Source organism: Narcine bancroftii, chromosome 6 (genome assembly GCF_036971445.1).
Source record: "Narcine bancroftii isolate sNarBan1 chromosome 6, sNarBan1.hap1, whole genome shotgun sequence".
NCBI classification, from domain to species: Eukaryota; Metazoa; Chordata; class Chondrichthyes; order Torpediniformes; family Narcinidae; genus Narcine; species Narcine bancroftii.
In genome coordinates, this window is record NC_091474.1 from 51,153,830 (window position 1) to 51,181,716 (window position 27,887).

Consider the following 27,887-nt stretch of genomic DNA (forward strand, 5'->3'; position numbering starts at 1 on the left):
CATCATAGGGCCCCGTTGTCCATATATGTGGACTCAGATTAGAAAAATATTTGTCTGAGTCTCTGTGATCAATATTTTCTCCTTCTATGGCTCGGTCTCTTTCTACTTTCTCATTCACTACCTGGTCCCATGCTTCAATATTCAGTCTGACAAATTTTCCTCCCTCCGAGGTGGAATATCCCGGGATTTCTGTCTGCCTGTATTCACACCCTATCGCTTCCTTTACCATCGGACCCAGCTGTCGAGCGTGATGATCTTTGTCAATACCCAAGGTCACATGAGGCACACTTTCTACTCCTAAGCAGAACCACTCCATTTGTTCTTCTGTCATGACAACCATAGCAGCTATTCCCTCCTTACCTACAAAGATAAATGGACAATGTATCGTTTCTGTCTTCCCTTCTTTTAGAGAGTCCCACCTCTCCTCATATTCCTGGTCCGGGTGGATGGTGTAGTTTAATGTAACATGCATAGGATCTAGTGGATAATGGTAATCCCCATACCGTGGAATACTGGCCCTCCACTCAAAAAACTGTTTAATCAGCCCTGGGCCTGGTTCATCATACAGTAGCCGACTCCAGAAAATACTAACCTCCACAGAGTCTTCTGAAGCGTTAGATGGGGTCATTACTATAAACTGTCCTCCCCTTCTTATTGTATCCCCTGGGTATGTTAACCGAAGGCCCTTCTCAGAACATTGTATGGTTATTCCTAGTTTGGTAAGAATGTCCCTTGCTAATAAATTAATGGGGCAACTTGGCACAACCAGGACAGGCGTTTTAACCCTTTGTCGTCCAAATGTCATGTTATCTGTATAGGGCTGTGTTTCCCTTATCCCGGAGAATCCTATTGTAGATAATGTTTTGCCCGAAAATGTGCTCCCTGGGGGTTTTTTAATCACTGTCGTAACTGCTGCCCCTGTGTCAACCATAAATTCAATTTTTTCTCCATTTACCGTCCCCCAAATTTTTGGTGGCTCCCAGGGAGGCGTGATTTTTGATTCTCCTGGGCACCTTCAATAATCAAATTCAGCACCTTCCTCAATATAGTCATTACACTGAGGTGCCTGGACTTGTTGATCACTCTGCCACCCCCCGATTCTCTGGGGCCCATCAATGTGTCCACCCCTACCCCTTGCTTGTCCTCTTAAGTTTCCTCCTCTTCCCCGATAGCCTCTCATAGAGGGTAATCTTTTTCCCCTTGCTCTCCCAGCCTCCGGACAGTTCCGCTGGTAGTGTCCAGGATTTTGGCAGTACCAGCATACTGCATGTTCCCCTCTATACATTGTACCTAGCTGTCTTTCCCAACCATTTCTTACTTGGGGTCCCGGATTTATCACTGGCCCCATGACCTGTGGGACTATCTGTTGGGCCGCTAATTTAACCCCTATATGTTCTATGGCTCTCACCAATTTATCGGTTGTTTTGTCCACCTCCTTCTGGGATGCACTTTCTGACTTAGCATGCTCTGATTGACGATGTCGTTTGATTGCATGTGTCAGGTGTCTTTTCCACAAATCCTCTGACATTGTCTCTAATCCCACAATGTCCCTTAATTTTGCTTGAACCGTAGCAGGTAGTCCGTTTATTATCCCATTACGAAAGTGAGTCCTTCCTAAGGGGCTGTGGTCGGGTCTTTCTCCAGTCCCTGTTTCCCATAAGTCCCATGCTCGAGTGAAATACTCGTGTGCAGTCTCTCCTTCCTTTAGTTGAAGGGTTACCAAGGCATCCAAACTATAGGGTGTAGGAAATGTTTCTCTAAGTGCTTCCCAAAATTTATTCCGAAGTGGGTTAAATTCTATTTCATCCCCCAATTTACTGCTTCTTACAATTCTCTCTATTTGCTTCAGGGCCCCTTCTGCCTTTAATTTTATCATGATAGTTCTGACATCTGCGAGTGCTAATTGTTCTTGGCAGGTTTCTCGCTCAAAACAAGAAATCCATGGACTAGCCCCATTACTCAACGGAGGTAGTTTTTTCATTAAACTCTCTAAGTCCATTCGTGACCAGGGTACATATTTTTGAGTTCCCCGTCCCGTGATCAGTAATGGGCATTGATATCTCAATTTTGGGGATTTCTGCTCCTTCTTTACTCTTGGCATGCATTTATTTATCCCACCTTGTTCTGACTCTTCTTCGTCACTGTCACTGTCCCTATCAGCTTCCAATGTCTCAGGGTCAAAGGTATATTGGTCACGTTCATCTCTAAGATAATCTTTTCGGCCATAGTTTAGTTGTTTCACATCTTTCTCTTTTGTTCTAACTATGTCCAGGTAGGCATGTCTATTTTTCTCCCTCCTGAGTCTTTTCCTTTTACTTTCCTCCCATGGTGGATCGTATCTCGTTTCCTCATCTGTACTACACTTTTCGTCCTTCACTCCTATTACCATTCCTTCAGCTTTAATTTCTCCTGACAGTGTTGTAGTTATCTTTTCCACTTCCTTCAATACACCTACCATTAATTCTTTTTGATCCTCACTGATCTGCCCCAGCACATTAATATCTCTGTTTAAGTTTTTAATGTTATCCTGAACCTTTTTCATGTTCCATTTCTGTATCTCTCACTCCTTTTCTATTTTCTTGGACTCCAGAGGGGTCTCTACATCTATTACTCCCCCTTCTATTTTTATTAAAGGGGCCTGTACCTCGTCTAATGTGTCCCTATTCCCGTGGTTCTTGTCACACCCCAGTGTCTCAATATCTGAATATAAGGGACGTGACTCCAGTGTCCCATCTGGGGTGCCAGAGAGAGAGAGAGAGAGAGAGCGAGCATAGCGAGAGAAAGAGATAGAGATGCAGATACACAGAGCACAAGAGATAGAGAGAGAAAATGCCTTGCACTGGCCCCACTGGGAGAAAAGTCTTCAGATTAACACTTTCGTTTCAAAGGTTTCAAAAGGTTCTCATCCTGTGATCACTGGTCTGGATCAGATTGGGTCTCCCACCACTGGGAACTATCACTCCTTCCTTCCCTCCCACCTCGAGTGAGCTACACGTCAGCCCACAATGTCTGCCCTGATCCCGCAATGGTGGGGGTGCGGGAAAAAGGGAGGGAGAGAGGATAAAACAGGATCCCATTTGATGCGGAGCTGGAATTGTGGGCACAAAATTAAAACCAAATTGTATTTCTCTGCCCTGCCCAACCTGGGGATTTCAGGGCAGCACCGCCACAGATTGGGATTGGGAGGGGGAGTGGGTGAGAGAGGAGGGGGGGGGAGAAGAGAGAGAGGGGGAGAGAAGAGAGAGGGGGGAGGGTGAAAGGAGGGAGGGAGAGAGCAAACCCGGACACTTCGTGGCTGGAAACTGGAAACAGGCACTTTTCCTTTCCCTTCTGTGTTTTGTTTCTTCCAGCTTATCTAAGCCTCTACGTTTTAAAATTTTTTTTTCCTCACCTGTCAGGAACATCTCAGTGCCCCCGGGTAACCAACCCCTCTTCCTCCAGCGGTCTACACATTTTCGGAGCATTTTTTGTTTTTCCAATGCCGCATTACTGGTATTTCGCTCCTCTAATTCCTGATTAATTTCCTTAATAACTTGGTCAAAAGTCTTAGCAGGCAACTGTACAGCCATAGCTGCGGGACCGCTTTCTAATGCCTGTTTTAATTTAGGTTTTTGTCCGTTTAGGGGATCTATGTCAACGAAAATTACTTTTAAAAATGTCTCCTTGCAAGCTGGATGACTAATATCTTTTAAAAGAACAGTCTCTAAGTCTTGTCCTCCAATTGACTTCAGACTGTCCTGTATACTCTGATTGCTCGTTTTCCACTCTCTGTTTTCCCAAAGGGGTCTGAAAGTTAAATTACAACTAGAAAACCAAATATTTGGGCTATACTTTTGTCCTGTTTCCCTGTACCAATCTATGAATTTACGTAACTTTATCTCCTTGGTGATGTTGGGAATACCCTCATTTAACTTATCAAAAGTATTTCGAATAAACTGGGTGTCTCTTAGGAGTTTGTCAACTTTTTCATTAATATCTCCTACCTGATCCGGACACAGCTGTCGCAGCCTTCTGTCGTCGTTCTTGTTCACCAGGCAGGCGTCCCTGAGTACTTTTTTTGTTGTCTCAAGGTCTCTAGTGTCTGCTGTGGTATTCCACCACGGCGAATTGGGGAAATAAATTCTTAACTTCTCAAGTGTACAGACATTATCATACCTACCGGACATTTATAAGTCAGTCTCTCAGATACAATTGAGGCCAATATGCCTGAACCTTTGTTTTCTTTCAAAGCCCAACCTTCACGTGGGAGATTTCTCCTCTTAATAACCAGTTTAGGGCAGAAAACTCAGGTCCTCAATTGTTTATAGACCACCTTCTCACTCTATTGGACTTTGCAACGACGCAATAAAGACTTTTAAACTCTAGTAGTTTCTTGCGAAGCACTTAATAAATGTCATTCAAACACCTTAAGGACTTTTATCTTGTCTGTAATCACTTACGTGTTACAATCCTGGCATGCGACCTTCAATTGTGGTCGTCTAATTTGTCCGATCTCCAGTTCTTACTGACAATCATAAAGATTTTTTTTAAAAAAAAGAGAATTTTGTTAAAACAGGCTTCTCTGGACCTTTTTATCAGCCGGCTGAGATGATTGTCAGAAAAAACAGAAACCGTCGTCCAGTGTTCACTCACCCATCACGTCGGGGTCACCAAATTGTTAGGTCTGCATTGTTCATGAATGAGTGAGACAAACACCAGACTGAGTCGAAATCAGGGTTCTTTGTTCTTTATTACCGGATTGTAACACTTGCGACTAACAAAGTTAGTCGGAGAATGCATTCTGCCGTTATCAGCAAAATGGTGATTTTTTTATACCCTTGGATACATGCTTAGAACATCATCATATCATTACTTGTCCAATGACTAAAACTGTTGCTATCCTTTCCCTGCTAGCTTCCTGCCTCTCAATCCATCAATGTCTCTCTTATCTTGTAAGTACAAGGATGCATTCTGTTACTCCTTAGTACTGGGTGACTCCTTCTCCGGTCCCATCTCATGATGTTTTACCTAACAGGAGTACAAGGACACCTCCCCTTCTTGTTACTGCCCTGTACAGGGTAACTCCCTACACATTCCCATCTCATGATGTTTTACCTTACACAGCCTGGCCATTATTGATCAAATTGCCTGCATGTAATTAGGATTACATAATTGTAGAATCATTGTGGTATAGAAGGTGGCAATTCACCACACAGTGTTCCTTGGAGTGCAATCTATTTGGTCACATTCATCTGCTTATTGTCTGTAGCCCACCAATTTTGGTGTATATAAAATCTGTTATTGAGACCACCTCTGTTTACCCTCTACTGACCTTTCCTGGTCTTGTATATCTTTGTTAAATCCCCTATTGACCTGCTTCAAGGAAAGCTTTTCCATTCTTTTCTTGCAGCTGAAATTCTTCGTCCCTGGAACAGTTTTAGTACGCCACTTTTTCATCCTCTCTTGGTTGTTTATGTTCTTCCTTCAGTGTGCTGAGGACGGATGCACATCCCTAAAGTTTAACAGAATATTCCTGCTTTTGTATACTATGCCTCTATTCTACACTTTTAAAACCCAGGACTCCACACATAATAGTGATTGCTCTTTCAATAGTTTCTGCCACTTTTATGCACAAATACATCCCAATGCACACTCTTTAAAATGATTCTATTTCATCTCTTCCATGGATTTATGAAGGGGAAATCATGATTGACAAATCAATTAGCTTTTTTGAGATTGTAACCAGCAGAAGTGGATAAGGGGCAACAGTGGATGTGATGTGCTTTGACATTCAGAAGTTCTTCAATAAATAAATTACTAAATAAAATTAATAATATTGGTGTCGATTGAAATGCAAAAACAAAAAAGATGGAAAAGCTCAGCAGGTTAGTGGAAAGAGGAACAGTGTTAATGCCTCAAATCAGAGACTTATCAGCAAAACAGATTGAACAGTAGATTATGATTAAGAGGCTCAAAACAAAACTCAGCAGGTCAAGGGAGGTCCGGGAGAAACTCAGCAGGTCAAGGGGGGTTCGGGAGAAACTCAGCAGGTCAAGGGGGGTCCGGCAGAAACTCAGCAGGTCAAGGGGGTCTGGGAGAAACTCAGCAGGTCAAGGGGGGTCCGGCAGAAACTCAGGGGGGGGCCTGACCTCACCAGGACCGTTGCCCACTCCCCCTCCCTGCTGCAGGCCGACCCGCGACTCATGGTGACGGGGCCACTGATCCACCGAGATGCCGCCCTGCAGCGAGAGCCGATGCCCCTGCACTGTCGTTGTCCAACCCAATCACCCGCAAACCCCCGCCCTCCTGCACACAGGCCTGAGTAACTATTATGAACTTTAATCTCAGGATAAAATGATCTTCCAATAGATTCATATCACAGTGATAAATATATTCCTAAATATATTCCATTAAAAATGGTCCTGCACCTGGATACAAGCTTATTAGGCATAAAACTTGAAAAGTGTGTAAATCAAAGGATATCTGTACCAATGGAAAAAGGGCATGGCAAATAACCCTGCTAGAGTTCATACTCACAATCAGTCACCCATTTGATTGTTTCAGGAATCATGTTATTCTCCCACATTCTCAATAGCCCTCAGATTTTACTATTCGACAGCACACTAGCAACATTTGACAAATCCTCTATAGAGAAATATTATTTATTGAATATTTTATTTCTCATTTGTTAATGCTTCTGGAAAGAGTTTATCCAAAACTATTATTAAACATTTATTTTAATAAGAAAAAGTTTAACATTACATATGTTGAAAGAAGAGAAAACATGCAGATGTTGTTGAAAATTTTCAATAAATATTTAGTTCGGCCCTCGACTTAGTCCAAGTTTTTAATTTTGGCACTCCATGAATTTGAGTTTGACACCCCTGCTTTACACCATCTGCTGTATTCCTTCTTCAGTCTTCTCTGTTATCTCATCAAAAAAAAATCAGATCACTCAAATACATTTTGCTTTTAACAAATTTATTTTGGGTTTACTATTTGCACTGAAATGTTTACAACTTGCTTGCTTTTCTTCCCCTGATTAATGTTTTACTTTAGAGCAAGAGTGTTCACAGACATTTGCTGGGCATTAACATCAGTGCTGCAGTCATAGGTTCAAAAGGGCATCAGTCATCCCAGTGCCCAGGAAGAGCGAGTGAGCTGCTCTTGTCTATTGTGATAAAGTCAGAATTAACACGTACTGTCACAATCACTCCACAGCAGATGCACTCATCTCTGATCACCTAGACAACAGCAACACATACATCTGCCTACTCTTCATCAACTACAGCTCAGCCTTCAACACCATTATTCCCAAAGTGCTGGTCATCAAGCTTCAAAACCTGGGCATCTGCACCCCTCCCCTCTGCAACTGGATTGTTAACTTCCTCATCGGAAGATCTCAGTCATTATCAATGGGAATGGGAATGACTGCACCTCCTCCCTGATGATCAACACAGGGGCACCCTGAGGATGAGTGCTTAGCTCACTGCTCTATTTCACCCATGGCTGTGTGGCTAGGCACAATTCAAATGCTGCCTACACCATGATTGTTGGCAGAATCACAGACAGCAATGAGGAAGTGTCCAGGAGGGAGATAGATCAGCTAGTTGAGTGGTGTCACAAACAACAACCTTGTACTCAATGTAAACAAAACCAATGAGATGATTGTGGACTTCAGGAGGAAGTCAGGAAAACAAGAACCAGTCCTCAACGAGGGGTCAGCAGTGGAGGCAGTCAAGAACTGAGAACATGGTCAATTTTTACTCAGTCATTATCAGAAGATAAATTGGAGCAGAAGTAAGCCCATTGAGTCCACTTTGTCTTTCTAATCATGAGCTGAACCATCCTCCCACTCAGCCCCACTCCCTGGCTTTTTCCCTGTAACACAATGCTCTAATTAATCAAACACCTATCAATTTCTGCCTTAAATACACTAATGGAGATTTTCACAGGAAGCTCTTGATACAGACTGATAGAGTATGAAGCAATTAAATTTGGACTGGTACTCTAACTCAATACATATGTTATTTTCCCATCCCCCAATCAGTGACCATCCTCCACTTGCTACCCATTTACTATTCACTATTTTAGCAGATTCCTAGGTTTGTTTTTATGTCATTTTATCCCCTGCTCTTTGACTGAGTCATTTTCCTTTTGCCATCACAACATTGTTTAACAGATTCTTATTTGAGTATCTATCTGCCTCCCCTCCCCCATAACTCGTAATATGGAAAAGGCTACCTAAAAATGTCCTAAATATTCTTAGTGAGGAAGCCTCCACTGCTTTCCACACCAGAAGATCCACAGAGAATTCAAAAGATTTACTACTATCTGGGAAAAGCAGATCCTCCTCATCTCCATCAAAATCTGCTCCCCTGAAGTTTGAAGCTTGTGTTCCTTAGTTCTAATTTCACCTACCAGTGGAAACAACTTTGTCTACCCTTCTTTATAATTTTCTATGTATCTATAGTATCCTCTTTCATTCTTCTGAATCCCAGTGTGATTCAATATTTCTTAACTCCCTTGATCCTGGAATCAACTGGTGAACTTCCTCTGTACCACCTTCAAAGCCATTATATCCTTCTCAAGTAAAGAGATCAGAAGCTTGTACAGATGCAGAGGAATCTCCCTGGTCTTAAATTAATTACTCTGGCAATGAAGGCCAACATCCCATTCACCTTCATGATTACCTGTGGCACTTGCAAACTAACCTTTTGTGTATCTTAGCAGCTCTAAGTCCCCTTTCCCAACAGAATGCTTCAATATTTAACATAATCTGTTGACTTACTTTCTTTGCAAAGTGGATTCCCTCACATTTAACAACATCATACTTCATCTTCCAGACTCTTCCCCACTCATTCAACCAATTTGAATCTCTGCATCCTCTGCAGAATTTGCTTTTCCACTTAATTTGGTGTTTAATTTAGGAAGGAGATTGAAAACATCGCTCAAAGGTGTAAAACAACCTCTCACACAATGCCACCAAAACCAAGGAGCTGATTTTAGGAAGGGCAAACCAGGGATGTATAATCCAGTGATCATTGGGTGATAAGAGGTGGAAAGGGTAAGCAAGCTTAAAATCTTGAGAGCCACTGTGTCAGAAGACCTTTCCTGGGCCCAACGTACTAATGGCATCCTGAAGAAAGCATGTCGGTGTTTCTACCTTCTCAGGTGTTTGCAGAGGTTAGGTATGATATCGGAAACCTTGGCACACTTCTACAGATGTGCTTTGGTAAGTGTGCTGACCGTCTATATCACCACCTGATATGGAGACACCATTACCACGGAGTGGAAAGTTCTGCAAAAGTTAATGGACACAGCCACCAGATACATCACAGGCAAAACCCTCCCTACCATCAAGAAAATCTATATCGAACTCTGCTGTCAGAGAGCAGCAGCTGTAAATATATAGGTTCCACACCTCTGATGCCATGCTCTGTTCTCACTGCTGCCATCAGGAAAGATGTCTAGGTCTCACAAGATTTGTTCCACCACATTCAAGAACAGCTGCTACCCCTCCACCATCAGACTCCTAAACAACAGACTCAATCAGGGACTCATTTAAGGACACTGACTTTGCACATTATTTATTACTTATTTTTTCCCATCAGTTTGTTTACATTTCTTTAGCTTGTGTACCTCTTTCTTGAGTACAGTTTACAGTTATACATAAGTAAAATTTCTGCCTGGCCTGCAGGAAAAAGAATCTGAGTACATACATGATATCACATAAAACTCAGATAATAAATTTGAACTTTGTCAAACTCAGATCCCTCTTGAAATTATTAATGTATATCATAAACATCTGCACCAACCTGTGGACAGTCTGCTCACCACTGATGGCTAATCAGAGAAAGTCCATGTGTCCCAACTCTGTCTTCTATTGGTTAACCAATCCTCTATTCATGCCAATACAATGTTGCTGATTCAATGCATTTTTATCTTTCGGTTAAGTCTTTTATGCAGCACCTTATCGAACACCTTTTGGATATCCAAGAATACACCATCTATCCACTGTGCTCATGATATCCTCAAAGATTTCCAGGAAATTTGTCAAAAGAGTCTTGATCCTGAACCCATGCTGCATTTGCATCCAGATGTCTTGATATTTCTTCCTTAATGATTACTTCAATGACTACAGAGTTAAGCTAACTACCCTACTGTAACCTGCCTCTTGCAACATTGTATTTTTTTTCCATAGTGACTTGACGATTGCTCTCTTTCAATACACCAGAACCTGTCCAGAGAATTTTTGGAAATTGCTACAATCACATCTATTCTAACTTCCACCATTTCTTTCAGTACCCTGCAATGAATTCCACCCTGAGGCTTTTCCTTTAAAAATTTCTAACCTGTACCTCCATCCTTCAATGTACTTCTGGAAATAGTGTCCCATATTTGTGGATTAAGGTAATTGTTGCATTTTAACATTTTGTGGTGATTTACTCTTTGCTTAAGCATTTATGTTGTTATTTATCTTTATCATTCCAAGGGCTTGCAATTGAATATGCAAATCTTCTGCAAGTTGTCAGCCGACAACCAATCAGGGTCCTTAATGGAGGATATAAACATTTCTCGGCTTGTTATCCATTCTTCAGGACACAGAAAATATTTTACATGCCACAGGTAAGGTTAGTGGGTTGTGTGGAGCAGGTTCAATAACTCCACAATCTTGAACCACCTGGCCTTCCCCAGCAAAGTGAGCCCAATTTTCCAAAGTGTAACTCACATTTGTTTTGTAATTTGTATGCATGTTATTTTTCAAAAGGTGCACAAGCATGGAAGAAAAGAAAAGAAAATCTAAATGATCAGAGTGCTCTTCAGTGTTTAAAAGTTTAAATGTCGCTGTTGTACCAGCCTCTGCCAACACCCCTGGCAATGCTTTTCAGGCAACCACCACTGTTTTTCTTTTTTTTTAAAAAAAAAAGTACTTCCGATGTCTCCCTGAAACATACCTCCTGTCATCTAGTACAGATGTCCTCTGATGTTTGCTAGTCTCACCCCAGGAAGAATATGCTGGTTGTCCTCCCTGTGCCTCCTGTAAACTTGTAGACCTCTATTAAATCACTCATCCTTCTCTCAAATGAGAAAAGCCCTTGCTCTGTCAACCTTGCTTCATAAGACATATTCTCCAATCAAAGTAACATCTTGATAAGTCTCCTCTGTTCAAATTTCAAAGATCAAAGTTCAGATTTATTGTCAGAGTACATTCATGACATCTCATACAACTATGAGATCCTGTGAGCCACGCAGAATTTCTACTTCGTTTATTTATCATCTAATTATACAAGTACAACTTGATGAAGCAGCATTCTGGTCGTCGGTGCAACACATTGCAAATGTGCATACCAGCATAACACACACAAAGACAATTGATACATATGCTCATATTAAAATAAATATTATTGTTAATTGAATAATAGAGTCACTATTATGAACAGTTAATTCAGTCATTCACAGTATCACTGGCCGTGGGAAGAAGCTGGTGGTTCTGGCTTTGATACTCCTGTATCCCTTTCCCAAAGGAAGTATCCTTAAATTCAAATGTTTGAATACATGATTCTAGTAAAACCTCCTTTTCTCATCTCTTTTTCAATACTAGACAATTTGCAATAACATGACCAGGTTTCTTACAAAAATGACATACAAATCCAGAAGTTATGTCTTTTCCCTCCTTACCTTCATCTTTTCTCTTAACATTCTCTCCAGACTTAATTTCAGGTTTATTAGTCTGCTCCACATTAACCTTCTGAACAGGCTTATTAATCTGCTCCACATTAACCTTCTGAACAGGATTATTAATCTGTTCCACATTAACCTGAACAGGATTATTAATCTGCTCCACATTAACTCTGAACAGGATTATTAATCTGCTCCACATTAACCTTCTGAACAGAATTATTAATCTGCTCCACATTAACCTTCTGAACAGGATTATTAATCTGCTCCACATTAACCTTCTGAACAGGATTATTAATCTGCTCCACATGAACCTTCTGAACAGGATTATTAATCTGCTCCACATTAACGTTCTGAACAGGATTATTAATCTGCTCCACATTAACTCTGAACAGGATTATTGTTCTGAAATTTATTTTTGTGAATTAGGGAAATTTGTCCACTAATCTAGCCATTTGCCACCATGTCCCCACATCTCTCTCTTCCAGGTACAATTTAATCTAATTTGGAACACACCTTTTAATTTCCTCAATTAATATCAATTCTCTCAATCTGTCAAAATCATTATTTTATTGCTTTTGAGTCACACAAATGGTCAAAACATACAGATTTTCTTCAGAGCAAAATCCATATAACATTTCACCAAACTCCTAAATTTTTGTCTATATGCTTCTGGAATCATAAGCTTAAGCTTTTTATACTGTTTGTTAACAGTATTATAATTTGCCACTTGCTCTCTGGTCAAACTAGAGGATGGAATTTGTGCTTTTCCTTTCAATACATTTTGGAGCATAACAGGCCTCTTTTCTTTTGGCCATCTTGAGCTCTCAGCAACCTTTTCAAAAAGCTGAAAATATGTATCTATATCTCCCTCGTCAAAAGGAGGAACTAGATTTACCTCTCTACTAACCAAATCTTCTCCCCAGGAGTTACAACCTCAATTCTCTTACTTCTCTCCATCCCAATTTTTATCTTCTCTAATTAAAACTGTCTGTCCCTTTCAATCTTTTCCAAGTCATATTTTCTTTGTCTTTCATCATCCTCCCTCCATTTTCCAGCCACCTCTGCCTCATATATCCGTTTCTCTCCTCTTCCACCCTCAATTTCTCCAATTCCAATTGCAACTCAACAGATCTATTCTCTGGAAAATTTTCTTTCTCAACAAATTTTCCCTCACCTATATAATATTTCACCATAATCCTCTGTATTTGTATTTTCCTCATCCAATGCTTGACTTCAGTCAGCTTTAATGCCTTAGAAATAACCATCAGTTCCTCTTTTCTCTTGCTCTGCAGGTGATGGTTGTGACAAAAATGTATCAACATCCATTGCTGCTGTTCTTCCACACACAAGCTTTAAATTAGCTGAGGAAAAAAAAACAATTAGGTAATAAATCACAAAAACTCCAATTTTCAAGCCGGGTCGAGCCTCCATAAAATGTTACAAGCCCAGAGGACCCATAAACCCAGCAGAAATAGATATTCACCAAGACAAATGATAACTTAAACAAAAGTTGTTTTTAATTATCTTTAAACATGAAAACAGAATCACACTTTAACTTGTCACGATTGACGTAACTAACCTAACTTAATCCCCTTCTAATTTTAAGCACATATATGTGTAATGTGTGTGTAAGTTCAGATAAGTTCTTTGGTTCACAGTCCAATCTCACTTCTCATTCCTCCAAGCTCACTGGTTGCAGGCAATTCTTATACTGTGCACAGACTTTAACATTTTTAAAATTCACCAGGCTTTGGTGCTTGAAAGGTAAATGTTAACTGCTCAGGAAGGTTCTTGTCAGTTTTCAGAGAGAGATTTGTCATTGCAGCACATCAACAACTGAGGCACTTCCATCAGTCACTTTAGTGTCTTGCTGATGAAACTTGCCCCTTCAGGGTTCTCCACATGATAACCTCTTCTTTTCAGGTCACCATAGAGTGCCTTTTTGTTTTTCTTATTCCAAGTAAAACATTAGAAAGCCAGTCCTCTCCTCTTGCATGAACCACAAGGGCTTTGACCAAGCTATTTTCTAAATGGGGCTTTCCACAAGCTTGCCAGCTTGTCTTGTTCCATTCCCAGCTGCTGTTGCTGGCTGTAACACTGTAGAAGTGATCTCTCTCTCTGAGAAAAAGCCTGTTTTACTCTCTCTGCTTGCAAAACAACATGACCCTCTTAGAACAGCAAGCTCCCTTCCAGACAGAAAACGGCTCTGGACAAGATCTTTCATCTGTTGCCTTTTGTAAACAACAATCCATTAGTGAATTCTCTTGGGCACTCTCCAAAGCTTTTACAAAAGCTGTGGAGCCAATATGTCTAGCATTAGCAGAGCACCAGTATTTTAAATAAGATCTGTTTAAAAGTGTTTGTATGTAACCTACTCAAACAAACCTTTCCCAGTTTATCTCCCAAAACTCTGTCACAAGATAAAAATACAAAAAGATCTAAGAATATTTGTGCTTGGTAATATATATGAAGCAGATACAAAATTGAAGTTGGATAAATATCAAACAAAATTTTTGAGTGTATTAATAGTAGCAGCAAAGAAATGTGTGGCAATAATGTGAAAACATAATTTTGCATTAATAGATAGATGGAACATGAAATACAAACCTATACCATTATAAAAAAAATACTTATAGTTTAAGGAACCAAATCGGGAGTTTTTATAAGTTCTGGGAACCATATATGGATTTTGTGAATAAAGTTCATTCACATCCTCCACTTCACCTGCTCCTCTCAGCTAACAGTTAATAATTAATAGTTAGAAAATAAACTAACTATGGTAATAATAGCAAATGTATAGATTTAGGTGTTTTTCTTTCTTTTCTTTGGGGGGTAGAAGGGATAGGGTGACAAGAAAATAGAAAAAAAAATGGTATTATTTTTGAACTATGTTGTTATAAGAAATTAACTTTATTGAGTTAATGTTTGTATCGATGCAAATGATAAATAAAAATGTTTAAAAAATCAATGGTAACACTGGGAATTTGATCAGTATAGAAATGTATAATAGTGAAGCAGGAGGTATGCCTCTAATTCTTGCGTATATTCAAGGTGATGTGGAACTAGAGTATTAGCTTGGGGTCTATTAAACAATGTTTTTATAGATTAAGCTTTCACATTACAGGAAGGTAGTTGTAAAAGATGGATACATTGGCCTTTGGTAAATAGGTTGGTTAAAAATTAATTATTAAGTAAACAGAAATTTAAATGAAATGAACATATAAAACAAGATAATATAATTTTTTATAATTTAGAGATACAGCATGGTAACACCCAGAGATGGGAGCACCCAGCGGAAACCTACGTGATCAGGAAGAGATTGCACAAACTCCTTACGGACAGTGCCGAATTTGAGCCTGGGTCGTTGGTGCTGTAATAGCTTTGCACTAACTGCTACGCTAACCGAAAGATGTTTAAAATGGCAAGATAGGAGGTGTGGCATTTGAGAGTTTGAAAAGACATTTGAGGGCCAATTAAATCTGTTTTCTACCTCCTAATCACTTGAGCTTGAATGAATTCAAAACAAAAATGTTGGAAGCTCTCAACAGGTCAGGAAGTATCTTAGTTCATATTTTCAGTTTGAAGACCCTTTGTCAGGAAAAAAATACAATTTAGTTTTAAGTTGCTGTTAAGGTGGGAAGAAACAAATAAGGTTAAGCTTATTTAGGAGATAAATTGTAGACATGATTGACCAATGAGTTAATGGGAGGAGTTCAAAAGTGAGAATTCAAACAAAGGAGCCTTAAAAAGTTGTGAAATTCAGGGTTGTAGGTGATGCCCAGTAGGACTGGGTGTGTTAATGAGGAGGGAAAACTGAGCCAATATCACAAAAATGACGAGGCCTGGACTTTATTCCTTGGAGCACAGAATGAGAGGAGATTTGATAGAGATATACAAAATTATGAAGGTATAGATAAAATAAATTCAAGCAGGCTTTTTTTCCACTGAGGTTAGGTGTGATACAAACCAGAGGACATGAGTTGAGGGTGAAAGGGAAGAAGTTTAGGCAGAACATTAGGTGGAACTTCTTCACACAGAGGTGTGGAGCGAGCTGCCAGCTGAAGTGTTGAATGTGGGCTCAATGTTGACTTTAATAAAAATGTGGACACTGTGGTGGCGCACTTTCTCATGGCGAACCGGCCCCGCTTGTACCGGTGTGTGGCAGGGCAGCCATGAGAAGATGGCGCCGTCAGGGGTTCTTCCTTACCTCGTGTTTCCAGCCTAGCACGTGCCCCGGACAGCACATGTGGTGGCCGAGCTCACGCTGCCCTTAAAGGGGAGTGCGCAGGTTTTGAATAAAACAGTCGTTGAGTGCATCCAATGTGGTGGCTGTGAGTTTCTTCGCTGTAGCTACCGCTACATTGGTGACCCTGACGAGTCCAGAGGGTTTTCTGGTCAAAGCCATTGCTATCAAGCTGCCCCCCTTCTGGACCCATCGCCCATGTACATGGTTCAGGCAGGTGGAGACACAATTTCGCCTCAGGAACATATCCACAGACGCCACGATGTTTTATCACGTCATGAGCGTGCTGGACGAGGAGACCGCGGCCAGGGTGGATGATCTCATCCACAACCCACCAGCTGAGGCTAAATGCCCTGCCCTCAAAAACCTCCTCCTAGGCACATTTGGTCTCTCCCCACAACAGTGGGCCTCCAGACTCCTGCATCTGGATGGATTAGGAGACCAAACACCATCAGCCCTCATGGACAAGATGCTGGTGCTGGCGGAAGATCACAAGCCCTGCTTCTTATTCCACCAGATCTTCCTGGAGCAGATGCCCAGGACATTCAGCTCCTCCAGGCGGGCGAGGACTTCAAAGACCCACAGCGAGTTGCAGACTGAGTGGACACACTCTGGCGCACCAAGAGGGAGAACGAAGCCGCCCTCAGCCAAGTCACCCGTCCAGGAACTAGCCAGCCTCAGCCTCCCACCAAGCATAAGGTGAGGAGCACCATCCCATCTGGTGCTTCTATCACCAATGCTGAGGGGCACAAATTCGTAAGTGCAGGCAACCTCATATCTACCAGGGAAATGACTCGGACAGCTGCCGTTGACGGCCGCGACGGTTGGCCATGCGAACAGCCTGCTGCATGTGACAGATAAGTCCTCCAGCCGGTGTTTCCTGGTGGACACTGGAGCAGAACTGAGTGTCTTGCCCCACCCGCCCTCGAGACACACACCCGAGCTCATGGTCCCACCCTGAGGGCAGCCAACGGTTCCACCATCAAAGCCTTCGGCACCCACAAGGCACAGATCCAGATCGGGAAGGAGAAATTGCACTGGAGGTTCGTGCTAGCCTCAGTAGGTACCGCGCTCTTGGGGGCCGACTTCCTCAGAGTGCACGCCTACTTATGAAAGGCAAAAGACGTTCCACTCTGTTTGCCTCGAAGCCTTGGACACCTGCAAACCCGAAATCGCCGGTCCCAGGGACGAGTATTCCAGCATACTCAATGAGTTCCCCTCCATCCTGCAGCCACAGTTCAACGACACCTTACCCCAGCACAGGGTATATCATCACATCTCCACACAAGGCCCCCCCCCCCCCCACTGCACACCAAGGCCCAATGATTTCTGCCTGAGAATCTGCAGTTAGCCAAGCAGGAGTTCTCGCGCCTGCAGGAGTTGGATATCATCCACCGCTCGGACACCCTCTGGGCATCCCCTTTTCACATTGTCCACAAATCCTCCAGAGGCTGGAGACCCTGGAGGGATTATTGATGCCTGAACGATGCGACCACACTGGACAGGTATCCAATACCCCATATCTAGGACTTTACGGCCAACTTCCATGGCGCCCAGGTCTTCTTGAAAGTCGACCTGGTGCGGGGTTATCATCAAATCCCAGTCCACCCAAGGACATTGATAAAACAGTGATCATTACACCGTTCGGCCTTTTAAAATTCTTGCGCATGCCCTTCGGGCTTAAGAACGCAGCCCAGACTTTTCAGCGCATCATGGGCGCAGTGGGCAGGGACCTGGACTTTGTGTTTATTTACCTCGACGATATCCTTATCACCAGTCGTGACCACGAGGAGCACAAGGCCCATCTCCGCACCCTGTTTGCTCGCCTAGCGGAATTCGGCCTCACCATCAACATGTCTAAGTCACAGTTCGGCAAGCAGACACTGCAGTTCCTGGGGCACACCATCTCAACAGCAGGGGCTGCCCCTGAGCCAGAAAAAGTCGTGGCTGTCCAATTCCCCAAACCCACCACCCTCAAGGGCCTGCAAAAATGCGTAGGTATGGATCATCAGTTCATCCCCGGTGCCGCCCACTTCATATGGCCGTTGTTTGTATTGATTGCCACTAAAGATGAAGTCCTGGTCTGGTCAGAAGAGGCAGAGGGTGCTTTCGCAGCAATGAAAGATGCTCTGGCCAGCACCACTTTGCTGTTTCACCCATGACCGGAGGCACACACCGCGCTCTCAGTGGATAATCGGGTGTTGGGGGCATGCTCGAGCAGTGGGTTGATAGACAGTGGTGCCCTCTGGCCTTCTTTAGCAGGCACCTTCGTCCACTGGAGCTCAGTTCAGTGCCTTCGACCGGGAGCTCCTGGCGCTGTACCTGGCCATTTGGCACTTCCAGTACTTCCTGGAGGTCAGGCCATTCATGGCGTTCACTAACCACTAGCCCTTCACACAGGCCCTCGCAATGGCCAAGGATCCATGGTTGCCCTGCCCTTCATGTCGGAGTTCACCACTGACATTCGACACAGGGCGGGTAGAGACAATGCCATGGCGGACACACTCTCCCGACCGGCAATCAACACTCTCACCCCGGCCTCAAATACACCCAACTGGCATAGGCTCAGAGGGAAGATGGACTGCCATTTCGGGGCTCAACGTCCAAGACCTTCAGTTGCCGAACAACCCGGACACGCTGCACCTGGTAGTCCCGCCACAGTGGAGAGGTCGTGGGCCTTCAGCATGGTCCACGATCACCCCTCAGTTAAGGCATTGGTGCATATGGTGACGGAGCAGTTCGTGTGGCATGGGCTCAAGAAGAAGGTGGCAGAGATGGCGAGGAGCTGCACTCAGTGCCAGGCCTCCAAGGTACATCAGCATACACAGACCCCGATTCAGCAGTTCAACCTGACAGTAAAGAGATTCCAGCATATACACGTTGACATCGTTGGCCCCCTGCCAGTGTCCAAGGAGACGCGCTTCCTGCTCACGGTGGTCGACCGGACCATGAGATGGCCGGAAGCCATCCCCATCAAGGAGGCTTCTACCAAGACGTGTGCCAGGACTTTAGTCAGCCATTGGATTGCCACATTCGGAGTTCCAGCACATATCACCAGAACAGAGGCGCCCAGTTCACCTCCGCCCTATGGTCTCAATTGGCAAACCTTTTGGGCTCAAACTCCATCACACCACAGCCTATCATCTGCAAGCAAATGGTCTGGTGGAGAGATTTCACCGCCAGCTGAAGTTGGCCCTCATGGCTCACCTCACAGGTCCCAGTTGGGTGGATGAACTACCCTGCGTCCTCTTAGGCATCAGAACAGCACCCAAGGAGGATCTACAGGCGTCATCTGTAGAGTTGGTCTACGGCGTACCACTCTCGCTGCCCAGTGAGTTCTTTAGCCAAGCACCCAAACTTGTTGGTGGATCTTCGCAGCAAACTCACCTCGCTAGCCCCCCGCCCCCCCAAGCATCATGGTGTCCAACTGGCCCATCTTTCCAAAGAGATGGACTCAGTGAAATTCGTTTTTGTTCATTGTGGACCACACACTGCACCTTTGCAACACCCGTACGAGGGCCCGTACAAAGTCCTCCAGCGGTCCGGCAAAACTTTTACATTGGACATTGGGGGCAAAAATGAACTGTTTACCGTAGACCAAGACACTTGGACCTCTCTCGGCCAGTGCAAACGGCCAAACCCAAACGCCAAGGTCGTCTGCCCAAGTGGCGGGTCGTGTAAGCCGGTTCTGGGGTGGTTGTGTGGCAGCGCACTCTCTCGTGGTGAACCAGCCCTGCTTGTACCGGCGCCGTCAGGGGTTCTCCCTTGCCTCATGTTTCCAGCCCAGCACGTACCCCGGGCAGCCATTATGACATCACCATGCATGCAGTGGCCGAGCTCACGCTGCCCTTAACCCCCCCCCCCCCCCCCAATTCTAAGCACACGTGTGTGTGATGGGTATATAGGCTTAGAAAAGTTCTTTGGTTTACAGTCCAATCTCACTGGTTGCATGCAATTCTTGTACTGTGCATAGAAGTTAGCATAAATAAAGTTCACCAGGCCTTGGTGCTTAACAGGTAAATGTCACCACTCAGGAGGGTTCTTGTTGGTTTTCTCCTTTGACCAGGCAATCTTCCAAAAGTTTGCCAGCTTTTCCCTCTGGAAACAATTTCTGTGTCTCTCCTCTCTCTACTCCCTCCCTCTCGGAGAGCAAAACTGTTCTCCCATGCCTTGCCTTGCATGCACTCCCAGGCATGTTGCTGAATGTTGCTACTTTGTTGCTTTCTGCAAAATAGCACTCTGCAAAAGTCCTGCAAAAATTCTGTGTTTTAAAATGTTTGTGTGCAACCTGCTCTAACAATTCCTCCCAAACCACTTCTAAATACCCTGTCACAAAAAGAGGCTGGATGGGAAGAGATATCTTTCTGAACTGTAGGTTCTTTAGCATAGCTGACATAGCCATTGATTGACTGCATTATATCTATTTCATGCATCTTCGCTCTCAGCCCTCTACTGGAGAGAGCAAGGATAGTGTTGCCCTAGTCCTCGCCTTCTACCCACCAGCCTTCATGTTTAGCAGATCATCCTTGCAATTTCTGCCAACTCCAGTCAGTTTGGCATTTGCTGGCTTGGATTTTCTGGCCAGCAAATGATAAACAAGTTCCATAAAGGTGTGGACATCAGATTTAGGACTTTACATTCATTCACAAATAGGAAATCCTTAAACCTGGTGCCAAGAAATGTCACCTATTGTTTCTCTGCAAAATCAGGTTGATTACAATTGTCATTTCTTCTGAATTGTATGTTACTATTAGGAGCTGGATGCCTTTGAGCCCTATCCAATTGAAATATTGCCAGCCAAGCTTTATTTGGGTGACTACAAACAATCCTGTAACCCACAAATTCAGAAAGATTTGAAATTCAGGGCATTCATCAACCTCTGCCATGAGAAAGAGATAATGTGAGTAATGAAAAGATATTTTTCATCCATAATTTGCACATTCTGAGGCTAATGTTTGAAAGTCTTACGATGATTATATGTATTGAATGAGGTTTATGCCTTGTACTACTGATAAATCAATGATGGGGATGGAATTGAAGGAAACACAGTATGTTTGAACTCGTGAGTCTTCAGTTCATCCACTGAGGGTATCTACTTACACATGAGAGTCAACAGAAACCTTTGGATTTGCATGCCTGAGACCAAAGATAAAAGTGCACTAGATCCCCAGCAGACGCATATTCTCCCTGTGGGTTTCTCCAAGTGCTCCGGTTTCCTCCCTCTTCCCAAATTTGTGCTGGCAAATGAATCAAAAGGTATGTTGCAGGGCTACAGGGAATAATGGGAAAATTAGACAGACGAGTTTGCTCTGCCTGGAGCTGGCTAGGGTTCAGCTGGTTGAATGAGTTCCATCTGCATTGTAGCAACTATGTTTGTCAGATACATGGATGGGATGAGTTTTGAGGGATATGGACCAAATTCAAGCAGTGGGTCTAGTGTGGGTGGAACATTTTGGTCACTGTGGACAAGTTGGGATGAAGAGCTTGTTTCCACGTTGTATGGGTCTGAGTCTAAGCCTACAGCAAGCTAGATGTTTGTCCCATCAACTCTGCACTGCTCTCTCCAAGAGCTACTTATTTAGTTTCAGTCCCTTCCCTTCTCCATAGCCCTGTGATTATTTCGTTTGAACAGATACAAGTAATTCTGGCCTAAAATGCAAATGTATGTATTGTGATGGATCTATGATAATATTAATCTTTAAAGTTAAAATGTTATATATTTCCTAGTCAAGTTAGTTTTTGGGTGGACAGGGCACATTCCCACTAACAGACACTACAGATCTTTATACGCAAAAACTATTTTGAAAGTTGAAATGTCTGTTAAGCCATTGCTCCGCTAGAATCCTATTTGCTTAAAAAGACTGCTAATTAAAACTGCAAACAGTCATAAAAGTCTTATGACTGTTCTCTATTGAGAAAAAACAATAGGTGATTGCTGGAAAAACAGCTGTGTTCACAAGAAAGCCTTTTGCAGGTTGAGCTGTGCAGATGGATCGGAGTCCGATCCACTCAAACTTCTGGAAGATATGCTTTTAGCATCTTCAAAAGTAACTTCAAAAGGCCATCCACCATGATTCAAGTTTTTGGAGAAATGAAACAAAATGAGGTCATGTCACATGATTAAAGATTTTTTGAGACAAGGTATTACTGAAAACAGGAACATTTTGAAGATACCAGAAAAGGCCTGGCCATACCTGTAGGTGACACAGGATTGAAGAAGGGGCTATAAATCACACAGTATTGAAATGCAGTAACAAAAGGCTGCTTATGTTCTCCTTATGAAAATGAGGAACACTGGAAAAGTGGTTTTAAAGAATTTAGTCACTTCAGCTGCCTCTTTGAAAAGAGGACTGATTCTACGTGTCCATTTTCATCTGGCCACTTCATGTAACCCTTCTCTGGGTTTTTGAAATCATGGAAGAAAAATAGCCACCACTGTGTCTTTGAAAAGAGGACAGCTTCATCATGTGGAACACAGATTCCAAAATCTCCATGCAAGAGAGAGTAAAATCACTCATATGGTGAAACATTGCTCTGAACACAACTCTGCAAGAAATGTGAGTTTTAAAGAAGTCTGATGACTTGATGTTTCAAATGATTTCACAATTGCTTTTGAACAACAATTTAAAGAAATCTGATGCCTCATACTTATTCCATAATTTCTTATGAACAACAATTAAGGCTTTGAGTTTCAACACAAAAGCTTTGACCTTTAAAAATTATCTCTTCAGAATCAAGCTTAAACTGTAATGGTTTGAGTTTTAAAACACACACACACACACACACACACACACACACACACACACACACACACTTGCGCATAGTGGGGTTAAGTTAGAGTTAAGTGAGAAATGTTATGTTATTAATAATAAAAATTATTAATTTTGAAAATACCATTGTCTGTGGTTATAACCATTACTGCTGATCTTCTTTTCTTTGGCTTGGCTTCGCGGACGAAGATTTATGGAGGGGATAAATGTCCACATCAGCTGCAGGCTCGTTTGTGGCTGACAAGTCCGATGCGGGACAGGCAGACACAGTTGCAGGTGAAAATTGGTTGGTTGGGGTTGGGTGTTGGGTTTTTCCTCCTTTGTCTTTTGTCAGTGAGGTGGGCTCTGCGGTCTTCTTCAAAGGAGGTTGCTGCCCGCCGAACTGTGAGGCGCCAAGATGCACAGTTTGAGGCGATATCAGCCCATTGGCGGTGGTCAATGTGGCAGGCACCAAGAGATTTCTTTAGGCAGTCCTTGTACCTCTTCTTTGGTGCACCTCTGTCACGGTGGCCAGTGGAGAGCTCGCCATATAACACAAGCTTTGGAAGGTGATGTCCTCCATTCTGGAGGCGTGACCTACACAGCGCAGTTTGATCTTCAGTAGCGTGGATTCGATGCTGTCGGCCGCTGCCATCTCGAGTACTTTGATGTTAGGGATGAAGTCGCTCCAATGAATGTTGAGGATGGAGCGGAGACAACGCTGGTGGAAGCGTTCTAGGAGCTGTAGGTGGTGCCAGTAGAGGACCCATGATTCAGAGCCGAACAGGAGTATGGGTATGACAACGGCTCTGTATACGCTTAACTTTGTGAGGTTTTTCAGTTGGTTGTTTTTCCAGACTCTTTTGTGTAGTCTTCCAAAGGCGCTATTTGCCTTGGCGAGTCTGTTGTCTATCTCGTTGTCGATCCTTGCATCTGATGAAATGGTGCAGCCGAGATAGGTAAACTGGTTGACCGTTTTGTGTGCCCGATTGAGATGTGGGGGGTGGGGGTGCTGGTAGTCATGGTGGGGAGCTGGCTGATGGAGGACCTCAGTTTTCTTCAGGCTGACTTCCAGGCCAAACATTTTGGCAGTTTCCGCAAAACAGGACGTCAAGCGCTGAAGAGCTGGCTCTGAATGGGCAACTAAAGCGGCATCGTCTGCAAAGAGTAGTTCACGGACAAGTTGCTCTTGTGTCTTGGTGTGAGCTTGCAGGCGCCTCAGATTGAAGAGACTGCCATCCGTGCGGTACCGGATATAAACAGTGTCTTCATTGTTGAGGTCTTTCATGGTTTGGTTCAGCATCATGCTGAAGAAGATTGAAAAGAGGGTTGGTGCGAGAACGCAGCCTTGCTTCACGCCATTGTTAATGGAGAAGGGTTCAGAGAGCTCATTGCTGTATCTGACCCGACCTTGTTGGTTTTCATGCAGTTGGATAACCATGTTGAGGAACTTTGGGGGGCATCCGATGCACTCTAGTATTTGCCAAAGCCCTTTCCTGCTCACGGTGTCGAAGGCTTTGGTGAGGTCAACAAAGGTGATGTAGAATCCTTTGTTTTGTTCTCTGCACTTTTCTTGGAGCTATCTGAGGGCAAAGACCATGTCAGTAGTTCCTCTGTTTGCGCGAAAGCCGCACTGTGATTCTGGGAGAACATTCTCGGCGACACTAGGTATTATTCTATTTAGGAGAATCCTAGCGAAGATTTTGCCTGCAATGGAAAGCAGCATGATTCCCCTGTAGTTTGAGCAGTCTGATTTCTCGCCTTTATTTTTGTACAGGATGATGATGATGGCATCACGAAGGTCCTGAGGCAGTTTTCCTTGGTCCCAACAAAGCTTGAAAAAACTCATGCAGTTTGACTTGCAGTTTTGCCGCCAGCCTTCCAGACCTCTGGGGGGGAATTCCATCCATACCTGCTGCTTTGCCACTTTTCAGTTGTTCAATTGCCTTATATGTCTCTTCCCGGATGAGGACCTCATCCAGCTCTAGCCTTAGGGGCTGTTGAGGCAACAAACTAAAAAAAATAATTGTTTCACTCTGTTTATCTCTTTTTTTTTTAAGCACGGCAGAAGACCAAGATATTGCAATTTTGCACATTTCTTCTTCAGAAGTCATTGATTTCTTCACCCATTTTCCAACAATCTGTAACTTTCTGGGTGAGTTTAATTCCTTTTGATGCCTGCCAAGATGTGTGTAACTGCAAAATATGTTATACCCTTTAAATTAAATGCATTTTTTTTCTTTTCATTGATGGTCATGTCTGCAATTCATTTATCATGAAAAATAATCAGTAGCTTAAATTTGGGGGATGCAATAAAAACAGAAATTGCAAAAGCAAATGTGGGAAATTTGAAATGAAAACAGAAAATTCAGTAAATACTCAGCAGGTTAAGCAGCTTATGTCGAGAGAGAAAATAAAGGTGGTAAATAAATTATGATTGTATTTCTCTCACAGATGGAACATTTAATGAGCACTTACCTGTGCGAAGTTTGATGATGATTATTTGAGCAATGGGAGTTGATGAGTCAACGTGAGATCCAATCCGCACATGTGCAGCCATTCCTTTACAGTCCGGAGGGGAAAAGCCACTGAACTTAAATGAGCTAAACTAGATGAATCAGCTATAACACAAACCTGTGACTGAACATATTTATTACAACCAAACATTTTTAGCCATAAACAAGAAAAAAAGGGGAGCGAGAGGTGGACACTTTGACTCACCAACTACATTGTTCAAATAATAATCATCAAACTTTGCACAGGTAAGTGCTCATTTAATGTTCCATTATTCTTCACAATGTATGTTGGTTGGCCAATGTGAGAGTTTGTAGCTCAGTGGCTTATCCCCTTTGGGTAGTCTGACAGGCCATAATCATTTTAATGGGTTCCCCCTTCCACGGCCTTATTCAATCTGCTGCATGTAGGATGGAAGCCATGAAACTCTGCCCCTCTGAATTTAAAGATTTGTTGTAGAACCTATTGAAGGTTCTCATTACTCCATCCCGCTTGGCGGAGGTTATCCCACATAGGGACCTCGGCCCTATTGGCTGCCGAGGTTGCCGCCGCTCTAGTTGAAGGGGACCCAAACTAAGAAGTATCCACTCTAGCCACTTTCATGACCTCCTGCAGCCATCTGGCCAACATCTGGGAGGGAGCCCACTGATGTAGTTTTTTATAACATATAAAGAGGCTTTTCTCATTTAGTCTAATTGTTTTGTACATACAACTTTTTAAAATAATCTAACACACAAAGTCTTTCATCTTCTCTGTATGCATGCAGTGAAAATTCTGTCCCAATTCTCCCTTGCCTGTTATGTTTCAAAATGTCTGTAACTTGAATATTTACACAGTCCCCCTCGCAACAGATATAGTCCATATGAATGCCAGACAAAATTTGAACCCTCTGGGCCGATGTCAAGGCCACTAGCATTAACTGCTTATGGGACAGGCTATGCAAGTCCAAACTGAAAGTTGGTGACAGTAGCCTTAAATAATCCAAAACAATCTTTACGTCCCAAATTTCCTTATATCGGGGTACCGGAGGATGTAAGTGAAACACTCCTTTCATAAACCTTTTGATCAGGGGGTGGTTCATCATCTCATACTCATGTCCTGGAGTGTTTAAAAAAGCAGCCAGTGTACTTTGCTGTATTCATTGTGCTGTAGCTGGTCCCCTGGTTGTAAAACATATCTGTTAGAAAGCTCAGTACGCCTCCAATAGAAGCTGACTGTTCATTCAGTCTGATTTGGCCACAGTACTATTTCCATTTCTCCATATAGGAAGCATACTGTTTTTGTGTTGACTTTCTCCAAGATGACTGCAGGATGTCCAGAGTTCTTGGCTGCAGCGCGTTTGTGTCGATCCTCGCTCTCCGATCCTGCAATCTAACAGATTTAAGTGAGACAATGGATTAGCAGACCTTTGCTTTTCATGAATACCAACGGACTCCCCACTATAAGCCTAAGGAGTTCGGGGAACCAACACTGGGAAGGCCAATTGGCACTTCCAGCAATCCCGAGGCACTGTCTTCCTGTATCGTATTCAGGCACTTCGCCACCAAGGCAAACGGTGGGGGGGTGGGGGGGGGGGGGTGCGGGGTGGGGAGATAGTGCATAAAAGTTAAACTTTGACCAGTCTAGGGTAAAAGTGTCAATGGGCTCCACTTGGGGATCCAGCAGCCAGGACACATACCTCAGAACCTGGTCATTAAGCCTGGATGCAAACAAATCTATTTCCGGTATACCAAAGGTGTCTGCGAACAGTTTAAAATATTTCTTACCCAGAGTCCACTCAGTGCTATCATTGAATTTTGTGGATATCAGGTCCACCTGAATGTTAATCCGACCTGGCAGGTAGGCAGCTGTAACCCAAATGTTTCTTTGAATGCACCAGTGCCAAGTCTCAATGGCTAGCTTGTTAAAGGAAGATTTGAGACCTACATGAATGTTAGCTTCCCTAGCACAGAAAGACTTGTGCTAGAAATCCCTCCAGCATTTCCAAATAATTGATGCCTGATTTTGAGGCCTCCCTAAGCTCTCTGTCTATCCATTTGCCCCCAGTAGAGACCTTTAGATTTGTGGCTCCCCAACCTTCATCACTAGCATCTGACCTGATCTCCAGGCTCATCTTTCTGAGCTCGATCCTCGCATAATCCTGCGAGATATAATCGATCCACCAAGCCAGATTGGATCTGGCCTCACTTGTTAGCCTCATGGGCCTGTCAAAATGTCCCCTAGCTACCTTAAGAGCTAACATTTTATCCCTTTCCAGTAACCTATAATTTAGCTGGCCAAACCACCAGGAGAGCCACCACCAGTTTCCCAATCAACAAGGCCACCTTTCTTATGGAGGGTCAACAATCTATCATGAACCCTCTGTAGGTTGTCCTCATCTCTGTTGCTTTATCCTATGGCAGGGTAACTTTCATCTCTTCTGTATCAATAATGAACCCAAGGAATTTTAACCTCTTAGTAGGCACCAGCACTGATTTCTCGGAATGTATAAGAAAACCCACATGGCTTAATAATCTTGAGGTGGCTGCTACTGCCCTTTTTGTTTCCTCGAACGATTTGCCCACGATAAGAGTATCGTCAAGGTAACTCATTACCATGTGCCCCTCTTTCCTCAGCCTTGCAAACACTGGCTTCAGTAACTTGGTAAATACCCTGGGTGCCAAGCTCAGCCCATTCAGCAAAGCCTTATACTACCATAGCCCTCCTTTCCAGGAAAA

At 43.2% G+C, this 27,887-nt stretch overlaps 2 protein-coding genes across 4 annotated transcripts in view; one reads left to right on the plus strand and one right to left on the minus strand.

The window, feature by feature from the left end:
* Positions 1 to 27,887, plus strand: part of styxl1 (serine/threonine/tyrosine interacting-like 1) — a 48,799-nt gene that overhangs the window by 11,900 nt on the left and 9,012 nt on the right. For all 3 annotated transcript variants that reach the window (XM_069884961.1, XM_069884962.1, XM_069884963.1), the window contains 3 exons: positions 10,475 to 10,608; positions 20,662 to 20,807; positions 24,717 to 24,811. In XM_069884961.1, coding sequence (XP_069741062.1) covers positions 10,475 to 10,608; positions 20,662 to 20,807; positions 24,717 to 24,811 — 375 coding nt within the window. The remainder of the gene's footprint in view (positions 1 to 10,474; positions 10,609 to 20,661; positions 20,808 to 24,716; positions 24,812 to 27,887) is intronic.
* LOC138736078 (uncharacterized) lies at positions 809 to 5,095 on the minus strand. Its single transcript, XM_069884957.1, has 2 exons — positions 4,633 to 5,095; positions 809 to 4,504 (listed from the first exon to the last, which is right to left on the minus strand). The coding sequence occupies exon 2, from the start codon at positions 2,540 to 2,542 to the stop codon at positions 1,016 to 1,018; it is 1,527 nt and encodes a 508-aa protein (XP_069741058.1). The 5' UTR covers positions 2,543 to 4,504; positions 4,633 to 5,095; the 3' UTR covers positions 809 to 1,015.

Bases quoted from the DNA above. Each gene is read 5' to 3' on its own strand.
- LOC138736078 (XM_069884957.1), bottom strand. From the start codon at position 2,542: ATGAAAAAGGTTCAGGATAACATTAAAAACTTAAACAGAGATATTAAT.